Consider the following 18,994-nt stretch of genomic DNA (forward strand, 5'->3'; position numbering starts at 1 on the left):
TAATTATTACACAGTACAAAGTTGAGAAACATATCATACACACCTCATCAACCAATCTCCTGGATCCAGGCCAGGTCTTACTGTACGTCATAAATCCACACCTATCCTCCCTGAAACGTGATAGTTTTGTATAAAAGCAACAACAAAAAGGTTCCGCTCAGTTTCACAGAAGAAAGTTGACTGGATTACTGTGCTGCAGCATTGGAGAACACATCAATCTTCCTTCAGTGCTGGACATTTTCAGTAACATCTGTGGTGCATCCCTGCTTCCTCTTGGCTCTCCACCATGAAGATACTGGTTCTGAGATTTTGCACCCTGGCTCTGCTGGCATTAGCACAGGTAACTATTCATAACCTTTTGAGGTACCATACTGTAGTGTACTGCAGTGTCAGTGTGGTCAAGCTGCTGACTTGCCCTATTGTCCTGAAAAGGTCAGATGAGTTTTTCATGTAATTAAATAGGTTTTGTGGAGCCATAATTAAAAAATAAATTAGTGAATGAGGATTTTTAGTGAAAAGAAAAAAAACATCATAGGGACTCAGTTATTAAAACTGTTCTTTGTAACTTGATTTATGAAACTTTTTTGAATGCTGATGGATACATTACAGGTTAACAGAAAACTGAAATTATTCTCAAATTCACTGCAATGTGATATATTATTAAACTGGATTTAACTGTTGAAAACAAGTAATCTCTGATACAATGACTTAGTAAGTCATGCTCTTCGACAGTTGGTAACATGAAAATGTATGTGTTATTGGCCTAAATACTATAGCTTTTGTTACTTTTTCTGTTATTTAATATGGCTCCAATGTAATTTCATGAACGGTGTCAGGGAAAGTACAGAATTACTGAAATGGCATTTTGCACTCTGACCTTCATGATCCTAATAAATGAAAAACACGGATGTTTTATACTTGTTTTCTGGTCAACCTGGAACTCTGAATGAAATGATTTTTACACACTATTTCCAACCAGACTGTCACCTCAAACACTACTGCAAGTGATCGGACCACCCTTACATCAACGACTATATCTACTTCCCCCGCTGCTACTACAACCATGTCTGCAACCACTGTGTCAACTGTTGCTCAAACTACCACTGAAACTGGTATGACCACCCCTACACCAATGTCTGTTGCCACTTCCTTAGCCACTACAACAACTCTCACCCCAAGTACCACACCAACTACAAGTCTTACTACCACTACAGCTCTCACCCCAACTACCACACCAACTACCACTACAACAACTCTCACACCAAGTACCACACCAACTACAACCCCAACTACCACTACAACTCTCACCCCAACCACCACAACTGTCACCCCAGCAACTACTACAACCATGTCTGAAACCACAGCTACAACTGTTGTCCAAACCACCACTTCCACTGGTATGACCACTCCTACACTGACGACTATCACCACGGCCGCCGCCCCAACTGCTACTACAACTGTTGCACCAACCACTACGACAACTGTCGCTACAACTACATACAGCGGAGGCTCAGGAGTCAATGCCTCTCTGCTGTTTTCTCTAATGCCATTGTTGCTCTACATGCTCTACCTCTGAGCAGTAAGTGGCAAAACTTACCTAGAGGACAAGTCTCATGTTCTTTAATGTTTCATTGTTTCTGAGTGTAAATCAAGAAAAGATGGTTTGAGAAAAAGCTAAATTATGACCTTTTTATGTATGTTAAACATCTGCCAGTTGTTCTAAAATTAACAATGTGAATGAAATGAAGATATTTGTGGAATCTGCAGGTTAAAAGAAACAAGTTATGTGTGCAATGGATCTGAACTTGATGTGGTATCAGGAATAACTTGTTATTGAAGTGTGATGATTGAGGCTACTGATATATGGGTCTGTTGGAGCTGACACAACTGACTGTTTCTGTGCTTTTAAGTCTAAAGGTTGGGAGAAACGCATATAATTTTGAACTGTGATTATTATACTCTACTGTATTTATTTGGATATTAACATTACATGTAAAATTATAACATTAATGTTTTAATTAAAGTTATAATATTATAATAAAATGCATTAATGTAATTACTAAGAGAAAGGGTGCCATTTTTTTCTGTTTATAAGCACCATTTGGAAAAAATATTGTACGTAGATCGAGATGTACAATGTCTACAACATCAAGATGAGGAGGAAGTACTACAGTAGATATTAAAAGTAATAAAAGCAAATACAAAACTGCACTCAAAATATCCAACATGACCTCTTTTGATAGTTGCATATATTTAAGTCATTAAAACCAGCATATGGAAAGCATGCAAGTAAATGAGATTCCATAAAATATGAAAAGTAGCAACAGAACATGAAGTTTATTTGTGCACTACCATAGACTGATATAAATGATTTAAAAAATGGAACATATTTGTAGCTTGTTTAATCTTCAGATCGACAGATGGCCAGCAGAGCCTGTAGATAATCTCCTTTGAACTGTTTCTGTTGGAAAAAATTAGGTTTACATGTAAAAATGTCTATACTTCTCCCTTGACAGAATTAAAACAGTGTGTGTGTGAGTTGAATTGATGACAATACTATGTGTGTGACCCACCTGTAGAGCAGTGTAGAGAGAAGTGCCTGTTGATTTAAGGTAGGCTGCTCGAATACACAGCAGATCTTCCTCAGAGTGAGACACCATAATGCCTTGCAATATCGGTGTCTACAAGAGTGAAAAGTTTGGCATGTGAACAGTGTATGTATTGAACAATGTGAGACAATGGAAGGATTCCTATATATATAAAATGTCCGTTCTACTTCATGCAGGTTTGCCTTCAATGGGACTGTCGAATTACCACACCTTTGCATATCTGTCAGGGTGAGTCTATGTGGGCTGCTACTATACTATGAAGGGGAAGCAGCAACCTCTTCTCCTTCTATTAAGTTAAGCACATGTGCAGATAAAGATTATTTCTTAAGCCTACACACACCCTATTACAAGATATATTGCAAGCAAGGGAACAATAACTAACTGATTAGTTCATATATTTGTATGAATACTTTTAGGGATGCAGCTATAAAAATCTGTGTAATCAAGTGTCTTTTCCCTAAACTACAGTTAAGTTGTGTATTAGACGCATTAAAACTGACACAGAATGAATGAATGGATGAATAAACAATGAGCTCAATCAGCTGATCCATTAATCAGTTAGTCATACAGTGGTCTGATCAAAAACAATTTATCAGGAGATAAAAAGAAACAATTAATGATGACAGTATCTTACCTTTGCGGCAGACAGTCTTTTAGCAAGGTAGGCATCAGGATTTTGAATGCATTGCACTGTCATGACACATATCAAGAAATGTCTGTAACTGATCAACATGTAGAGTGTGTATCAATCATTGTGTGCACTATCTTAAGCAATATTTACCTAAAACTTTCAAGCCCAGTCGAAAGTCTCCTGAGAATCGCTTCTCCACAACTTCATCTGCCACCTGTCCGGTATGCAGCTCCAGTCCCATCAACACTGTCAATAATATACAATACAAGGTCAGGGGGAGGAACACATTCAGATTTAAAACACTGACAACTTTCTAACTGACAAAAACTAATCTGCACTAACCATGAAAGGCAAATATAGAAAGCCTCACCTTTGTTGAGATGGTCTGTGTCTCTAGAGGTCAGTATGTCAATCCACGGCCCTGCATCAGCTTTCTTCCCATTTAGTGACGCAGAGAGAGACTGGAGGAATAAAAGCATGAAAATAGTCAGACAGGGGTGAAATCTCAGTCAACTCAGACTGACACTTACTTCACGCTCCATGCAATAGCAACAAGGGATTGTGCCAACTTTATTCCTTTATGAGACAAATCTCTCCATCCTTGGAAAAATATTTTGCAGCTGGCTAATGCTGAAGTTCATGATTTTCAGCACTGTTCCAAAATCAACTACGCCTGTCAGCACAAGCTTTGCATTGCATCTTGTCAATACACATTTCTTAAGTTTTTTAATTTCAATTGCTGGTATCCCAACTGTCACATTAGTGCACTGTTATGAAAATATTGTGGAAAATAATACCTCAATATCTCTCTGAACCACACCGGGAACATTTTCTTTCTGTTGAGAGAAAGGAGTGAGGAAACACTTATTTGCAATTTCAAGGTTATATCTAAATGTAATGTAATTTTTGGTGTAGCTTTGAGACCAAATACTATAGGTGAGGGTAAAGGAAGTGAATACTCAACTTACATTTAGCAAAGCCAGAGCAAGCTTAGCAAAGTCTCCACTGGTTTCTCCTTTCAGTTCTTTCTCCAGGTCTTTCTTGTACACTGAGAAAGAAAACAAGGAAAATATCAAGATACGAGAGATGAGGGGGGGGTTAAGGGTTTAAATGTCCACAACCATCAATCAAAAAGTTCAGGAAAGACAAGGAAGGTTCTGTTATTTACATTGTTTGTACACAGCACTGATTTCCTGAAGCTGCTTTCCAGACCGTGTACACAGGATCTCCATTAGTGTTTCCTCATCTGTGCCTAAACCCTGCACACACACACACAAACACATATTGTATATGTATATCATATACTGTATATCCTGAGATATACAAACACACTAATACCCACTGACCGCCATGGCCTGCTGCAGGCGTTGAGCTTCGTACTGCACAGGGGGAATCAGCAGGTCCAGCAGCAGAGACTCCAGATCTCCAGCCAGCACTTTCTTTAAACCAGCTGCCAGGTCCTGGGACACCACAGAATATATTTATAGATATTTTTAGATATTGTCTCTGTCTACAGTGTACATAAATGTACATAGTTAAAGCAGCATGAGACAAAAACCTCTGGGTTAAGCCATGTTTTGGTAGTTTAAAAGGAAAAAGCAAATCTAAAATTTGTTTTACGTGTTAATATGTCTTTATTAAACCATGATCACAATAAATACTATTTTTGTAAGCATAAAAGGACACTTCAAACATAGCTGAACCACCACTATACTGTAAACCAGTGTTTGCACTGTATTAACCTGCAGGTATCCATAGCAACATTATTTGCTGCAGGTGCTACGTGCTTACAGCTAACTCTCACTGGTGAGTGAGTTCAACAACAACAAACAAAACTGATAGCAACTTCAACACCACTTCTCTTTTACTCTGTGGAAAGTGTCCATGGTATAAGCACAATAACACACTTGAACAATGTGTCCTAATATAGAAAAGCAGAGGAATCTAATAGGCTGTCTATCAAAGTGGAGTTGTGTCTATTGCCTTTGTTTATGTTGTTGTTGTTGTTTATATTGGCTCTTTTATCATCATATTCATATCTCTTTTATCATATTCAATAAGATATCATTTAGCTTCGGCAATACTACAGCAACATTACTGCCTATAAAAATGAAATGATTTGAGGGAATAATGGAGCAGCTGCTGAGTCACTACTACAACTGTCAATGGAACAACTCAAAAAAGTGTCATCTGATAACATCATCAATTGACATGTTGCTGTTCTGGAAACAGTGACTGAAACCTGACTGCCTCTAAAATTCAGGGGGCTAGCACAACTTAAGTTCCGTTTCTGTTCTGTGGACTTTCTCTTTAAGATACTCTGAGAGAGTACATTCCTGGCTGTGTGACAGTCTGCAGGATACTACCATGTTCATGTGTGAATGATAATATTTCTAATACAAAGGAAAGAAAACTATTAGAAACTGCACTCTGCCACTTAATGTATAATTCATTTTGTGCAACATAGCTCTATATCAACTCAACCTAAGGCTCATTGTTACATTATTTAAATCTATACTGCTGAACTCCTTCTCTAAACAAAGGTGTGCTCAAACCTGGTTTAAATAATATTTGATCAGCAAACACGTGGAACATGAGCAAACAGGCAGATGTCATAAGCCACATACTCAATATTGTCAGTGAAACTCTACATTATATTGTATTGCGTAACATGGTTCATTTTAGGTAATATTTTACACTGTGAGGCTGCTGTGGCTTTGAACCTTGAAACAGTTATTCTGAATATCACATTTTAGCTTTGGAAATGCTAAAGGATTTTCCATTTAAAAGTGCTGTTGTAAATGTGTCCATTTCTTTACCTTCTGTGTCATCTCTTCAAAGGTGCTGGCGATCACTTGTCTCTGAGCATTGCTCCGATTGGTCAAGATTCTCACCAGGGTTACCACATCTGAGCCAGATACACAATGTTTGCATTACAATACTGGGCATTTAACGATGGGGCGAGGAATGTTAAGAGACAAAAGAAAAGAGTTGTGTACACATTTATCTAACGTCAGCACTGGCTTTCCAAACCAGCTTTACTAAGCAGAAGTACCTTTCTTCTGCAGCGCTGCTTGGATCTCCAAAACATCTCTGTCAGGGTGGAAATTGGAGAAGGGTCGCACTGTTCCAAGGGTGCCCCAACACATCTCCTATAGGATAAGTAGGGTGAGTAAGAGACAGAGAGAAAAACCAATAAATACCACAAAGGGAGACACAAATCCTGAGAGTGGTCAGAGATCCTGTCTGATTCAATCAGAAGTATGATAACTGAGCGACAGATTTGTAACTACAGAGGAAGTGACATGATAACGGACATAGACATACCATGAATGAGTCAACAAAAGATGAGCGGAGATAGAAATCAGTTTTCATCACTCTTGAATTTAAAGAATGTTAAATATTCCATACTGCTGAGTGGTGGGGATAGTTGGTAGGGAAGTGCAACAGGAAACATAGTACTATAGTTACTCACTTCAGACACAGAAAGACTGAGGTGAGTTAATTTATTCCTAACGGAATTCATTTTCTCTACATTAAAATCATATGGGAAATATGACAACACACTGTAGCATTCCTGCATGTCTGAAGGCATCAGGCACACAATGACATAGTTTTATAGATAAGGTTAGAAGGTATGCAGATAATGAGCGCACAAGACACTTGATTATGTTATCTGTAGATGTGGAGTCTTAGTAATCAGAGTAATAATGCAATGTCAGACAGAGAACAGGACAGAAAAAGTCTACTCACATAGGATTTGAAATACTCAGGGTCCATGGGTTCGTTTTACCTGGAAGAAAGAATGTGAAATATAGATAAATGGTTCATACTTTTAGTCTCTATTAAAACAGAACCATTCAGTAAATGACATTAACCCACACAAGCACGTGGGAGCAGTATACAAATAAATGTATCGGTGGTGTATATAGTAGGAAAGGGAAAAGCTAAGTTAAATTTTTATTCAGTGAATCGTTTAATGACAGTTTCTTCATGAAACCAGTAGTTGTCTCAACAAAACAGTTAAATATGACCTCAGGTGTTTACCTGTGAGAGACTACAAAACAAACACCTGACACAACTACACAAGCAACATTTCCTCACATTTAAAGAAAAACAACTCCTATTTTTCCTACCTGTAACAGAGCAGTGTGGCAGCTGTAAAAAGGTGTGGAGATAGTGTAGAGTTTTTTTACAACCTCCTCTAATCAGCACTGTATCTCAGTCCCACCCTTACAATACAACACCTGTTCCCACTACACCCATCTGACTGTCAATCAAACATCCAACCAATCACAGCCCAGTATATTCACACCTATGACTGACGCTATTGGTCTGTGTAATTTCTATGACAAGCCACTTGTAAAATACTTGCATTCCTTGCAGAGGTGGAATCGTCAGACAGTCAGGTTTGTTTACAGGTGACTTTTGTTGTGAAATGACCATAGGCTGTAGATTTTGTGGCCGACTTGGCCAAAAGTAAATGACCAGTGAGGAGTTACTGTTCTGTTAGGCTAAAAATGTATCCCCTTCATTAAAGAATGTGTAGTACTGAGGTTACAACTTACAGCTTTGTCATTTTACAAGCGTTTCACTATGATAGGGGAAATATCTGATAAACAAACCCACCAGACAACATGCCAGTCATCTCTGTGGGTATGTGAGGGCAGTACTTTGGTTTCACTGACTGGTACGCTCATGTATAACCTGATGGTCTTTCGGCTCCAACAGCTGAATATTAAATTGTGTCACTGGAGCTGACAAAGGACCTTTCAGCACCTGCATTTGTGGCAGTGATAACAATCTGATACTCCTAAACTTGTATCTGCCCTTTTCCCCCTCTGTCATGAGAGAAAGAAAGAGGAGAGAGAGTACACACACTACATACATTTATCAAGTAACTTCAAATAAAAGACACAGTGCAACCTGAGCATCACGAGACCACTGAGATACAAATGTATTCCTCTCAGTTTCAATCTGTCCAGTTCTCAGTGCTGCTCAGCTGCTACCTGCTGTTCACCTGCAGAGGACAGAGAAACATGAAACCTGTGTGGTTATTACAAACAATGCTGACCCACAGTAAGCTCTTTTTGGCCTGTGGTATTATTGACTCATGTGCCTGTCTGTGCCATGCTCAGAAAACAGTTGACTGGAAAGTTTCTGAAGGAAATGTACAGGGCGTCCCACTTAGATTAGAAACATGGAAAACTGAGACAGCTGAAGCTGCAGTCAACAAAAATACTAAAATGATCAAATGGCAGAAGTTCTAGTTGAAGTGACGTTAAAAAAGTGTTCAGGAGTCTTGAATCCTTGTTGCTTTCCAGCGAACCAGTCCCTGTTCCCACCAGTTTTAGGTCTAACCACTCCGGATCATAGATGCAAAATTACTGGAGGTCATTGCACAGTGCATGACGGTGGATGGCAATGATTACCTGTCAGCGTTCCTGCTGTTAAAACAGACATCTGTCGGCAGATCACAGCACGCTGTCTTTACCTACGAGTTCTCACGTCTCACGTGACCCCCTTCATCCTCGATTCCCAACCTGTAGGATGTGACGCGCCCACTGATGTCGTCACGGTTCTCACTTGAAATCCTGCCCCCACCTTTTTTTTTTTTTTTTTTTTTTTTTTTGACGGTTCGAGTGTAGGTGACAGAACCATGTTGGTTAAAAAGGGATAAAATAGAGAAGGTGGAAGAATAGGTAAAATGATTTAAATATTCAGATAATCATTGGGTGGTATGAAAGCCAGAACCCGAATCATGAATTTGAGAGCGAACTTAAGTGTGAAGACAGAATCAGCTGACAGTTGTCTTCCTGTTTGAACGTGAGCTAAAAGTTTCATTTGAAGAATAAAAAGCAGCTGGAGTGTCAACTGATGTGTGAGAGGTGAACGCAGTTAAAATGTCAGAGGGAGTGTAAGTGATGACATTTCATTTAAAGAGTAAGTTAATGAGGCAGCTGATGGTGCTAAGATATAGAAATGAAAACAAACATAAAAATAGCATCACACGTTTTCCATTTTGCATGTCACGTTCTTCTTGTAGGGATGGTGCAGCTCAGAAAGCCTATCCATAGAAATACACGATAGTTACTCTGACATTCAAGCTGAGTTCAAACAGGCAGAGATGATGAAGCATAATGTTTCCTGGCACGATTGTTGCCAGTGTGAAAGCTTAAAAATGGCAGAACATCAACTTGATTAAGGTCTTTTTGTTAACTGCACAAAGAGATCAGGGTAAAGGTGGGAATTAGTGGGTGAATACATTGAACCGAGAAAACAGATTGTATTTTCACCTCATGATACAAAAATACTATTTTTGATATTATTTCTGATTCTTTTCCTTTGATTTATTTAACAATATTTATTTTTGTTTTTCAATATTTTAAAACCACCCCCTTTTACATCACATCTGATATTTTATCTTTAGTATCAAATATTAACGTACAGCTGGTGCAGGTAACACAGATTTTTATGTAACAGTTTAACAAAAAATAACAACAAGAAATAAGAGTAACTTGACAGAAACTGGACACATAATGTATAACCCATTCCATTGCACTGGAGAATGCAATGTGATATACTGTATATGTAATATTTCCCACAAAATAAACAGTGATATATATATATATCTTTAAAAAGCATAACATACATCTCTTGCACACTACACATTCTTTTGGCCTCATTCATCCTCTATCTGTATGAAGCATTAGTTGCCACTAATGCTAAAAAATGTCCAGAGGCAATAAAGACTTGGTTTGCTCCATTGTAAACAAAGTTATAAAAGCATCAATCACGGGTGCTTCTACAGCCAGGAAATTTGCATGAGCCTGGAATCATACAAACAGGGAGATACTAGTTTGAATACACAAATTGTTAACAAATGATCACATGAAGGTCAAAGTCGCAAGATAGGTCAAACCATACCCTTGATCACTGGATGCAAGAGAATGGGTCGGTCTGTGCTGGGTTTGTACACAGTGGCTCAGTACGTCCTCAAAAATACATTTAATCTCACATTTCAACTCATGTCACCAGTCGCTGCATCAGGTCAAGGCACAGACAGTTCTCTGCATACACAAAATCATTATCTGACTCACAGAGAATGGGATCATTTCATGATGTGAATACAAACAAACTCTGCAAAGCACTAAACTATCTGATGCAGCTTTTGCTTAATTAAATGTGTACTATTGCAATGTTCACACTACATAGATCATGGAGTTCAGAAACAAATTACAGGCACTGAAATAAATTACATCATAAGGCAGTGGCAGCAGTTGGGTCCCAGAATGTTCTGGAAACATAAAGAAAAGCACTGTTGATGCACTGCATAGGAAAGCTGAGCAAAGAAGAACATGAGGTTTTATAGCAACTCTGTCTCCCACTGTTGGCTCGGCCTCTCCTCATTCTCCGGCATGATCACCACATGCTCCTTGTCGTAAGTTTTGCCACCTGAGGAAAAGGAAAATAATCTTGTTAGAAAAGTGATCATCACATTTATGAGACTACATGGACCTGGCAGGCATTATAAATAGATTAAATAGATTTAGAAGCCACATTATTTTAGGAAAATCTGTTTAAGAGAGTCTCAAATGTAAGTGAATCAAGAGATAATATGATGAGCAACAAAGGTTTTTCACAAGATGAACGCTATCAAATACCAGGGAAACTAAAATGATTCTTACAACTTTGCATGCATATTAAAAATATTTAGAGAAGTGTGCAGTCTAGTAAATATTTAAATAAAACTGGCCAATGCTCATGTTTTCTTTGTCTTCTTTCTTCATACCTTTGACATCCAGGACCATGCCAGGGAAAGTAAGGCTGGTAATGAGACCTCTCATCTGGGCTGTCCAGGTCTGGATAGGCTGCCGAGTCTCAGACCACAAAACCACCTTGGCTGCTGGCTCTATGTTGCCCATCACCTGAAGGCTCATGGTTGGGGACAACTACAGAGGACACACACACAGTAATCAAACCAGCTCAGGAGACTTAAAAATGCTCAGGTTTTCATTTGTAAGATGTTTCCCGAGTATTACCTTGTTCTTGATTAAGCCATCCTGATAGAACCAGATGTCGCTCATCGGCTCCACCTCGGCTGTCACCACCACTCGTCCCGACTTCATCTCCTCCACGCCGCCCTGGACGGACATGAAGAAGCCGCTCTCTTTGTTCTTGATGCGGAAGAAGTGGCGCCTCTGCAGGAAGCAAAACATCACAATATACAGTCGTTAAGGACTCACAGACCTGTGGAGCTTTGCCTGTTTTGACCCTATGGCACTAAATCCCATCTTCAAACAGGAATGGAATAACAGGCTGAAATTTGGCTTTTGTGCTTCAGATTAGGAGTTTTAAATGATTTCCACCTGACTAAGGAGGGGGGTGTTATGGAAACAAGTCTAGTTATGGTGTCAGTTTTGTTGTTTCAGATGTTAATTAAGTGTTAATGTTAAAAGTGTGAGGCTGATACTCACAGTTTTGCCAGCACATTCTCCTTATTAAGGTTATTATTTTTTTAACTGCTAGATATAGGCTTTTGTGTTTGGCACTCCAGCGTGCAGCCAGGCAGTCACTGTAGTCAAGGCTAATGCCCTTTATTTATTTGTTCTTTTTTCAAAAACAGGATGCAGCCTACTATTTAAATAAATCATCTACAAGTTTTGCTAATAACACAATTTAATATCTGCTCTATACACTGCATTTCACACTGTGGTGAAATAACCCAGTGGTCAGGATGCATATTTTGCCTTTTAAGATGTGTACTTTATGGTTATGTAGTTAAAAAAAGAGTTTGTAAAGAACTACAAAGACTTGTCAACAAACCTGTCTGACTGGATACATCGAGCCAATAGTATTTAGTGAGGTAAACTTGGGCCAGTTGGTGATTTCAATCGGCTCCAGAAGGAACTGGCGCCCCCTGTAGTTGCTGTGTTCACATATCACCCAACTGCAAAGGAAGAGAGGCAAAATTAGACTGTGTTGTGGCTTGACTCTAGCATGCAAAGGCAACGAAAACAAACAGTTGTTTAATACAGTTGTCCACTGTATCAGCTGACTATCAAGATGTATTAACAGGTTCATAAGCAAACATCCAATCCCTGTGGTTTATTTAACTATGTTACTGTCATAAAAACATGAAAGGCTGCCACTCATAAGGAAAACCAGAAAGCTACTGCAATGAGATGCAATAGTGCAAACACACAAACAGCACATGGCCAAACACACAAACACAATCAGACAAACACTTACTATCCGCTGTTGACTCTGACAGACAGGATGTGGTCGTTGAAGCCCTCCTCAGTCATGCTGAGTATCTCTGACTCTGTAGTGATCTCTCTGCCCTCCAGACCCTCAAGGCCAAACAGAGAGATGGAGGGAACTGAGAATGTCTAGACAGGGAGAGATGAGGGTTCAGAGCGAGACAAAGGAGAGAGTACAGAGCATTCTCCACAGCATAAGAGAGCTTTCTCACCTTTGGTACGACCTTGGCAGAGCGGATGGTGCAGCCGGGGGGGCAGCCCATGCTTGTTAAATTGGGGTAGTCTCCTTCAGACAAAACATACAAGTTCCCAGAGTACTGTTCATTCTCGTACAGCACCCAACTGAAACAGAGAATTTAATCATTTGTTTTTTGTACTGATTTGCTATCAGCCATAACATATTATCTTTTTAATCCTCCCTGATTAACTACCATTACTACTTCTACATCATGTATACCTCTACTGGGGCCTTCTCCCATATTACTCTTTACCTCTTTATATTTCAGATTTTCTGCCTTTTATTCCTCGTCTCCCTGCTTAGGTAATGGTTCCTTACCTTCCGCCCACCACTCGGCAGGACTTGGTTGCATATTTTCCTGAAATTGAATCCTGGTTGTGGTCAAAGATGTGACACTCGCCCTGGAAACCTGGCTCACAGTATAGTATTATCTGACAGAGGTAGAGAAAATGAAAGTGAGAGATCAGATCGATGTATTTATAGCCTCAAAGTCTTTTATCCCTCTAATTATTTGTATCGTTATTTTTTACTGTAGACTTTTAATCACTGAATGCAAATGTGCTACTACTGCAGCGCTGCTCTGCCCCCATAATAGAATTATTTACTTTCAACTAGTCTTTTGATTACAGTTTCTTTTTACAATGCAGCTGTAATATACTTACTATTTAATGTTTAACATATTTAACATTTAAATAAAAAAGACCATGTGGAAGACAAATACAAGGATAAATGTTGGCCTGTCTGTGGCTAAGGGGCTTTTCAGATGGAAACAATAACTATTCTTCTTGCTCTGACTCGTTCATGCCAAAAGTTTCAAGTTAAACATTTGCACTTTGACAGACACCAGGAAAAGAAAAAGGCAATAAGTTACATAAAATACACTATAGAACTTTACCGAGCTGCATTAAATAATGTAAAACGGAGAATGTCAAGATAATATATTCACCTCATCTCTGGTCCTTGAGGTGTCACTTGGAGCCTGAAAACAAACACAAACAAAGATATGAGTACCATATAAAACTCATCAGATCTTGCTTAGAGGTTTGTGTCCTCCTCCTCATTGTGGTCCTCACCAGTAGGATGGGCTGCACTGAACAGATGCGAGTGTCCTGAGAGCCCCAGTCAGCGCAGTTATTGTAGAAACCTTTCTCTAAGATGTACTGGTTCCCAGAGAAGTCCACGTGAGAGTAGGCAATCCACCTGGAAGGAGAATGAGCAATTACCTGATTGTTGTATAACAGGACATGTTTAAATAGTGATGTTACAACAGAGATATGTATAGTATCCATCAACTTACGCCCCACTGAGTACTTGGATGGAGCGTGTGGAGGTTTTGTATCCAAACAGCTCAACATCAGGGATGGCCTCAGTCACCTCGAAGGTGTTCTCCTCCTGCATGCCATCCTCTTCTTCTGGTTGTTCGAACATCATCATCAAGGGGTCTGTCAGGTCCTGCAGAAGAGCAAGGAAATGGGTTAGCTTACCTAAACTGCACTAATGCCCCCTGTGGATGAAAAACGAGGGGCAGACTGGAGACGTCTAATTTTTACCTCAGTCAGCTGGAATTTAAACATAACTGGGAGGAGAGAAAGGATATGACCGTGTTGTATATTATTCCTGCTGAGCCAACTGTAGTTTCATTCCTTTTCTTTAATGGAGGTTTTACAAACATTAGATTACTAACTTATTAACAAATAATAAGTTAATAGAACAACTTACTGCTCGTATCACTCTGACAGAGCGCAGCTCAGCATCACAGCCTCCCCACACCCTCCAGTCGTGGTACTCTCCCTCCTCCAGCAGGTACTGATGACCTCGGAAGCCCTCCTTCTCATAGCCCACCCAGCTGCCGTAACAGAGATAGGCAAATGATTTAAAAGCAATCATATCTGACCATACTCGTTATTTGTTACTGGCTTTCTCCCTCATGCATTGCACCCTACAGGAATTGTGCAGCAGTACTTTTTAACCAAGGTCATGATTACGGTGTCTTTTCACACATCAGTGAATACAAACATTAGAAAGCAGCACTTACATTCCTCCCAGTACTTTAAGGGAACCCACACTGTACATAAAGGCAGTCTGCTGCCTGTCTGTTCTAGTCATGAAATCTCTCATGTTGGTGGTTATGGTCCTCATTTTCCCAGTGAAGTAAGGCTTGTCATAGATCACCATCTGGAGACAAAGAGCAGTCAATTACAATCGCTAAGAACCTCTTAAGTTTCAGTAATGGTTAGGTGCCATTCATATCATTGCTGTTGATAAGCAATCACAGACTCAATAAAGGTGCAAGTATATATGATGGTAATATAATAATACTTTCTTACCTTTGGTTCACTGATATTTTCCACTCGTGGCTCACCCTGCGAAGAAAACAAATACATTCAGTTTGAAAAGAAATGTTAATGAACATCAGTGGAGAAGCTTGTCAGTGCTCATTACAGTGGAGGTTGATTATGCAGTGCTACTTACTACTTTGAGTGGATGCAATGACCCCACATAAGGCTGTTCCACCCCCCATGCTGCAGGATTGGAGTAACCCCCCACCTCCAGGACACGTGGTACACCCTGGAAGAAGGGCTGTGCGTACACAAGCCACCTGAGAAGCAGAAAAGACAATGAAAGCTACTTTAATCCAATTTGATGAATAAGCTGTTTTTCAAACTGGCTGCACTGAATGACATATTTATAATGGCAGAAAAACTCATAATTCATAACTCACAGTCCAGCATTAATGATGATAGAGTTGGCTTTAATGGGGAAGCCGAAAATCCTGGCATCTTCTGAAGTATCTCTGAAGATGACCTTCTTCCCCTCAGCATTTTCTTCTGGGAAAAGACTGATTTCTGGGACGCTGTAGTCCTGAGGGAGGACAGAGCGCTTCCATTAATGTTGTGTAATAGAGGAGATAACAGAGTGTAATGCTGCAGTCCTGAGGGAGCTGAGAAAATGTGTCATAGTAGCTGCCTCAGTGGGAACTATACTCAGTTAAGGCCACAAATCATAATCCAGATGTGAACAAAAAGATAATTTCACCACCAAAATTCAAAAGAGATGATGGATGCTATTATTATTATTATTATTATTATTATTATTAACCCTCCCATTGATGCGCAGTACAGTATGTTTAAAGCTGGTTTTATAGCCCAAACAGGACCAGTTTTCTGAGGCCAATACTGATATTTAAGATTAGAGAAAATTTGATAACATTTTATCAGCAAATATATATATATATATATTCTAAATGTAAATACAAGACATAAACATTTTTAAGAATTGTGATATGAATAGTAAATTACTTTAAATGAGCACTTAATAGCCCTTTGGAAGATAAGGGGAACAAGTGCCCATACTGATTTTTGACACTAGATAGTGCTGTTGAGCAGAGGAGCAGACAGCCATTTGGAAACTACAAGTGAACTATTTAGCCTTTTTACCATTGGACAACGTAGGGAGATCATACTTGAGTTCCACTGTATTTCATCACATCAGATCTTAACTCAGGGTGTGTGACAACACCCAAAAACAATACAGTGAAGTGAACTCGTCTTACCCTGACGGCTCTGCGTACAGATCCGATGATGAACCTCCTGGGTGGCTTAGTCTGTGTCTGCTCATCATTTGTCTCTCCATTCTGCTCTGCTTGCTGTTCACCCTCCTTTTGTCCGTTCTGCAGCTGCTCCTCTGGAGTGTTGAAGGGGTAGGTGATCTCTATGTCTCCCTCGTCCAGAGCAATTTTCTCCCCTTTGAAGTTGGGTTTCTCATATAGCACCCATCTAGGAAAGAGAGGAAACAAAAGGCCAGAGGTTAAAAAAACATCTTTAAAGTCTTCTGGGCACGTGACTATGCAGAATTTACAGACCCTGCTGATGTCGTGCTAATACTTTGTTTTGCTTCACATTTGTTGATTTATGATTCTGAAATCTGTCTCAACAGTGTTTTCACATGGGGAGCAAATTATGTCATTATTCCCATCACTGATGCCACTGTTTGGCCTGTCATTTAACACAGTGTGTGCTGTGCTACAAAATCAAAGCTTACAGAGGAGAGGAGAGCAGAGGAGAGGAGAGGAGAGGAGAGATGCAAGATGAACAAGACATATTAACATGGAGGAAAGCAGTGAAAGCAACATAGCTCAGTCATTAACCTGTGCTGAAGTGTGCTGCTCAGTGGTAGAAGTACTCATATCCTTTACTTGTAACTGCTAATACAACAATGGAAAATAATTGAGATACAAGTAAAAGTCCTGCATTCAAAATGCAAGACGTATTATCAGTTGGTAGCATAGTTAAATGAGCCCCATCCAAAGGGTCACAAGATAAAGTGGAGGGGTCGGACTCTGGATTTTGGATTAGCCAGATTATGTAAATGTAACACTGTCTTCCTCTTAAAAACGAAAAGCTAAATTAAAAGGCAATGAAACACACCACTGACCAGGTCAATACACTCAGGAGCTTTGCTGCTGTATAACCTCACCTGGCCTGGTACGACCGGTGCCCTGTGCTTAGCTACTGTTGGAAAACCTAAGACAGATATTGTTGTGTAACTGACACTATTCAGCAAGTTCACTGACTTTGTGGCTCTTCTTCACTGTCAGATTTATCCCTTAATTGTCACTTGGCTGTGGTCAATGTGACTGCTGTTCAGCAAAAACATGCATAGTCTTGCTTTAACTGAAACCATCTAAAGTGGTTTAAAGGGAAAATCCGTCTTGGTGAAAGTACTAAGTCAACAACATCTGAGACACGACAGGACCAAGTAGACAAGACAAAAAGGGTGCTACTGCTTGACTAAGATATTTTTTAATAAAAGAAACTAGATCATGGTTTAAATCAAGGGCTAATAGGATTCAGATGCCACTTACTTATCACTCTTTAATTAAAGTATCTGCAGTGGTTTGGGCTGTGTTTCAGTGTGTGATGCTTGAGCTGACAATATAATTACCTCACTGTAAGAAGTCAAGCCTGGTGTGTGTACAGGTCAGAGCAGCACCATCAGTGTTACTGCAGCCTCACACTGTTGGCTGTGTTTGATAAAACATTCCACATCTGAGGCAAGTGTGTGTTTAAGCTTGTGTGTGGGTGTGTTAACTATGGAATGCATTTGCATGTCAATACCGCATCAATGGCAGTTTTGTTTTGACACTGTGTGAATGCATCCAGGAGAGAGAGGGGTTTATTTAGAAAAAACAGTGTTTAATTACACACCTCACATTTCAAGAAAAACAAGGTGCAGAAGTGTCGTCTATCTACCTTTGCAATCCTGAAGATTTAAGGAGGCCTGAGGTTGGCATGAGGAAAACAGACACGTTTGTTTACTGCTATAAAGGAAAGTGTCTGACCCTTGGTTGCATATTGTTGTTGACCTTTATCTCTAATAATTTTGGACGCATTGTGTTTGGACACATTGTGAGTATGCTTATTCAGATGTGCTGCTACACCTTAACACTTTCTTTAATCAATATGTGTGTGTCCCATATTACATAATAATTCTAAGTATGTAATGCATATACTCAAAACAGTCAGTATGTACGCCATTCTCCCACAGTGCAATGCACAAAGGGAACAGAGGAACTGCTGATAGCTGGGAACAGTGTGGTGGTGAAACAAACAAAAAACTTATACTGAAGTAAGACTACGTATTGTGAGAAAAAAACAAAACTTTCTCACCCTCCTCTGACGACCCTGATGGAGATGGTCTCCTGCAGCTCCCAGGGCGTAGCATCGATGACGTCACTGCGCACCTCGATCCTCTGGCCGCACATCCCCGGTCGGTCAAAAATGTACATCTAGAGAAAAAACATGCAGATGTAAGAATCAGTAATAATGAGGAGTCACTATTATGCTCATCTCAGCCTGACAATTTTCCAACACAGGATGTGAGGCCTGGCTGTGTGGCTGAGGGGCGTTTCCCTGCTATGCAGCCCTGCAGCCTCTTTAAGACTTTTATCCAGTTCTTTGAGCAAAAGATCATCAGGTCTAAAGCTTTGCAAAGGGAGCCATTTATCAAATAAAATATGGTGATTAGAAAGTCACTTTTAATATTAGAAGCAATTAACTTGCACCGTGAGAATGGTACAATAGTAGGACAAGATGAAATTACAATAATGACAAAGCATTACTGTGGGCAAGAGCTCGACCTGTACTGCTGAAAAATCCTTGATGGGGAATTAAAGAATGGGTTCTGTATCATCCAATGGCAATATATCTAGTTTCATATCCGAGCATAAATCTTAAATTTCATGCTCATTCCC

General features: G+C 39.6%; 3 protein-coding genes across 4 annotated transcripts in view; 1 reads left to right on the forward strand and 2 right to left on the reverse strand.

The window, feature by feature from the left end:
* Positions 1–103: 103 nt before the first annotated feature.
* Positions 104–2,069, forward strand: LOC108903121 (integumentary mucin C.1). The gene is made up of 2 exons (XM_018705205.2): positions 104–340; positions 980–2,069. Exons 1-2 carry the CDS (start codon positions 287–289, stop codon positions 1,574–1,576), a joined length of 651 nt encoding a protein of 216 aa, XP_018560721.2. The 5' UTR covers positions 104–286; the 3' UTR covers positions 1,577–2,069.
* Positions 2,070–2,309: 240 nt separating this feature from the next.
* On the reverse strand, positions 2,310–8,782 carry anxa14 (annexin A14). Of its 2 annotated transcripts, XM_018705233.2 has the most exons (14): positions 8,673–8,782; positions 8,167–8,260; positions 6,994–7,033; positions 6,296–6,392; positions 6,060–6,148; positions 4,587–4,700; positions 4,409–4,499; positions 4,209–4,288; positions 4,038–4,076; positions 3,611–3,701; positions 3,391–3,486; positions 3,244–3,299; positions 2,574–2,681; positions 2,310–2,461 (listed from the first exon to the last, which is right to left on the reverse strand). In XM_018705233.2, exons 3-14 carry the CDS (start codon positions 7,018–7,020, stop codon positions 2,402–2,404), a joined length of 948 nt encoding a protein of 315 aa, XP_018560749.1. In that variant the 5' UTR covers positions 7,021–7,033; positions 8,167–8,260; positions 8,673–8,782; the 3' UTR covers positions 2,310–2,401. The 2 variants fall into 2 exon arrangements, with proteins under 2 accessions (XP_018560749.1, XP_018560748.1); XM_018705232.2 differs by lacking the exons at positions 8,167–8,260; positions 8,673–8,782 and adding an exon at positions 7,377–7,490.
* A 912-nt stretch (positions 8,783–9,694) lies between these two features.
* crybg2 (crystallin beta-gamma domain containing 2) overlaps positions 9,695–18,994 on the reverse strand; it is a 38,259-nt gene continuing 28,959 nt past the window's right edge. Inside the window, exons 8-24 of the mRNA XM_018705226.2 lie at positions 18,411–18,529; positions 16,295–16,517; positions 15,464–15,603; positions 15,214–15,340; positions 15,069–15,104; positions 14,777–14,916; positions 14,461–14,587; positions 14,039–14,193; positions 13,815–13,941; positions 13,688–13,720; positions 13,060–13,172; positions 12,716–12,845; positions 12,493–12,632; positions 12,067–12,190; positions 11,283–11,441; positions 11,033–11,192; positions 9,695–10,695 (exon numbers count right to left, since the gene is read on the reverse strand). Coding sequence (XP_018560742.1) covers positions 10,607–10,695; positions 11,033–11,192; positions 11,283–11,441; positions 12,067–12,190; positions 12,493–12,632; positions 12,716–12,845; positions 13,060–13,172; positions 13,688–13,720; positions 13,815–13,941; positions 14,039–14,193; positions 14,461–14,587; positions 14,777–14,916; positions 15,069–15,104; positions 15,214–15,340; positions 15,464–15,603; positions 16,295–16,517; positions 18,411–18,529 — 2,142 coding nt within the window. The 3' untranslated portion in view covers positions 9,695–10,606. The remainder of the gene's footprint in view (positions 10,696–11,032; positions 11,193–11,282; positions 11,442–12,066; positions 12,191–12,492; positions 12,633–12,715; positions 12,846–13,059; positions 13,173–13,687; positions 13,721–13,814; positions 13,942–14,038; positions 14,194–14,460; positions 14,588–14,776; positions 14,917–15,068; positions 15,105–15,213; positions 15,341–15,463; positions 15,604–16,294; positions 16,518–18,410; positions 18,530–18,994) is intronic.

The sequence above is a fragment of the Lates calcarifer genome, linkage group LG3 (assembly GCF_001640805.2).
Source record: "Lates calcarifer isolate ASB-BC8 linkage group LG3, TLL_Latcal_v3, whole genome shotgun sequence".
NCBI classification, from domain to species: Eukaryota; Metazoa; Chordata; class Actinopteri; family Centropomidae; genus Lates; species Lates calcarifer.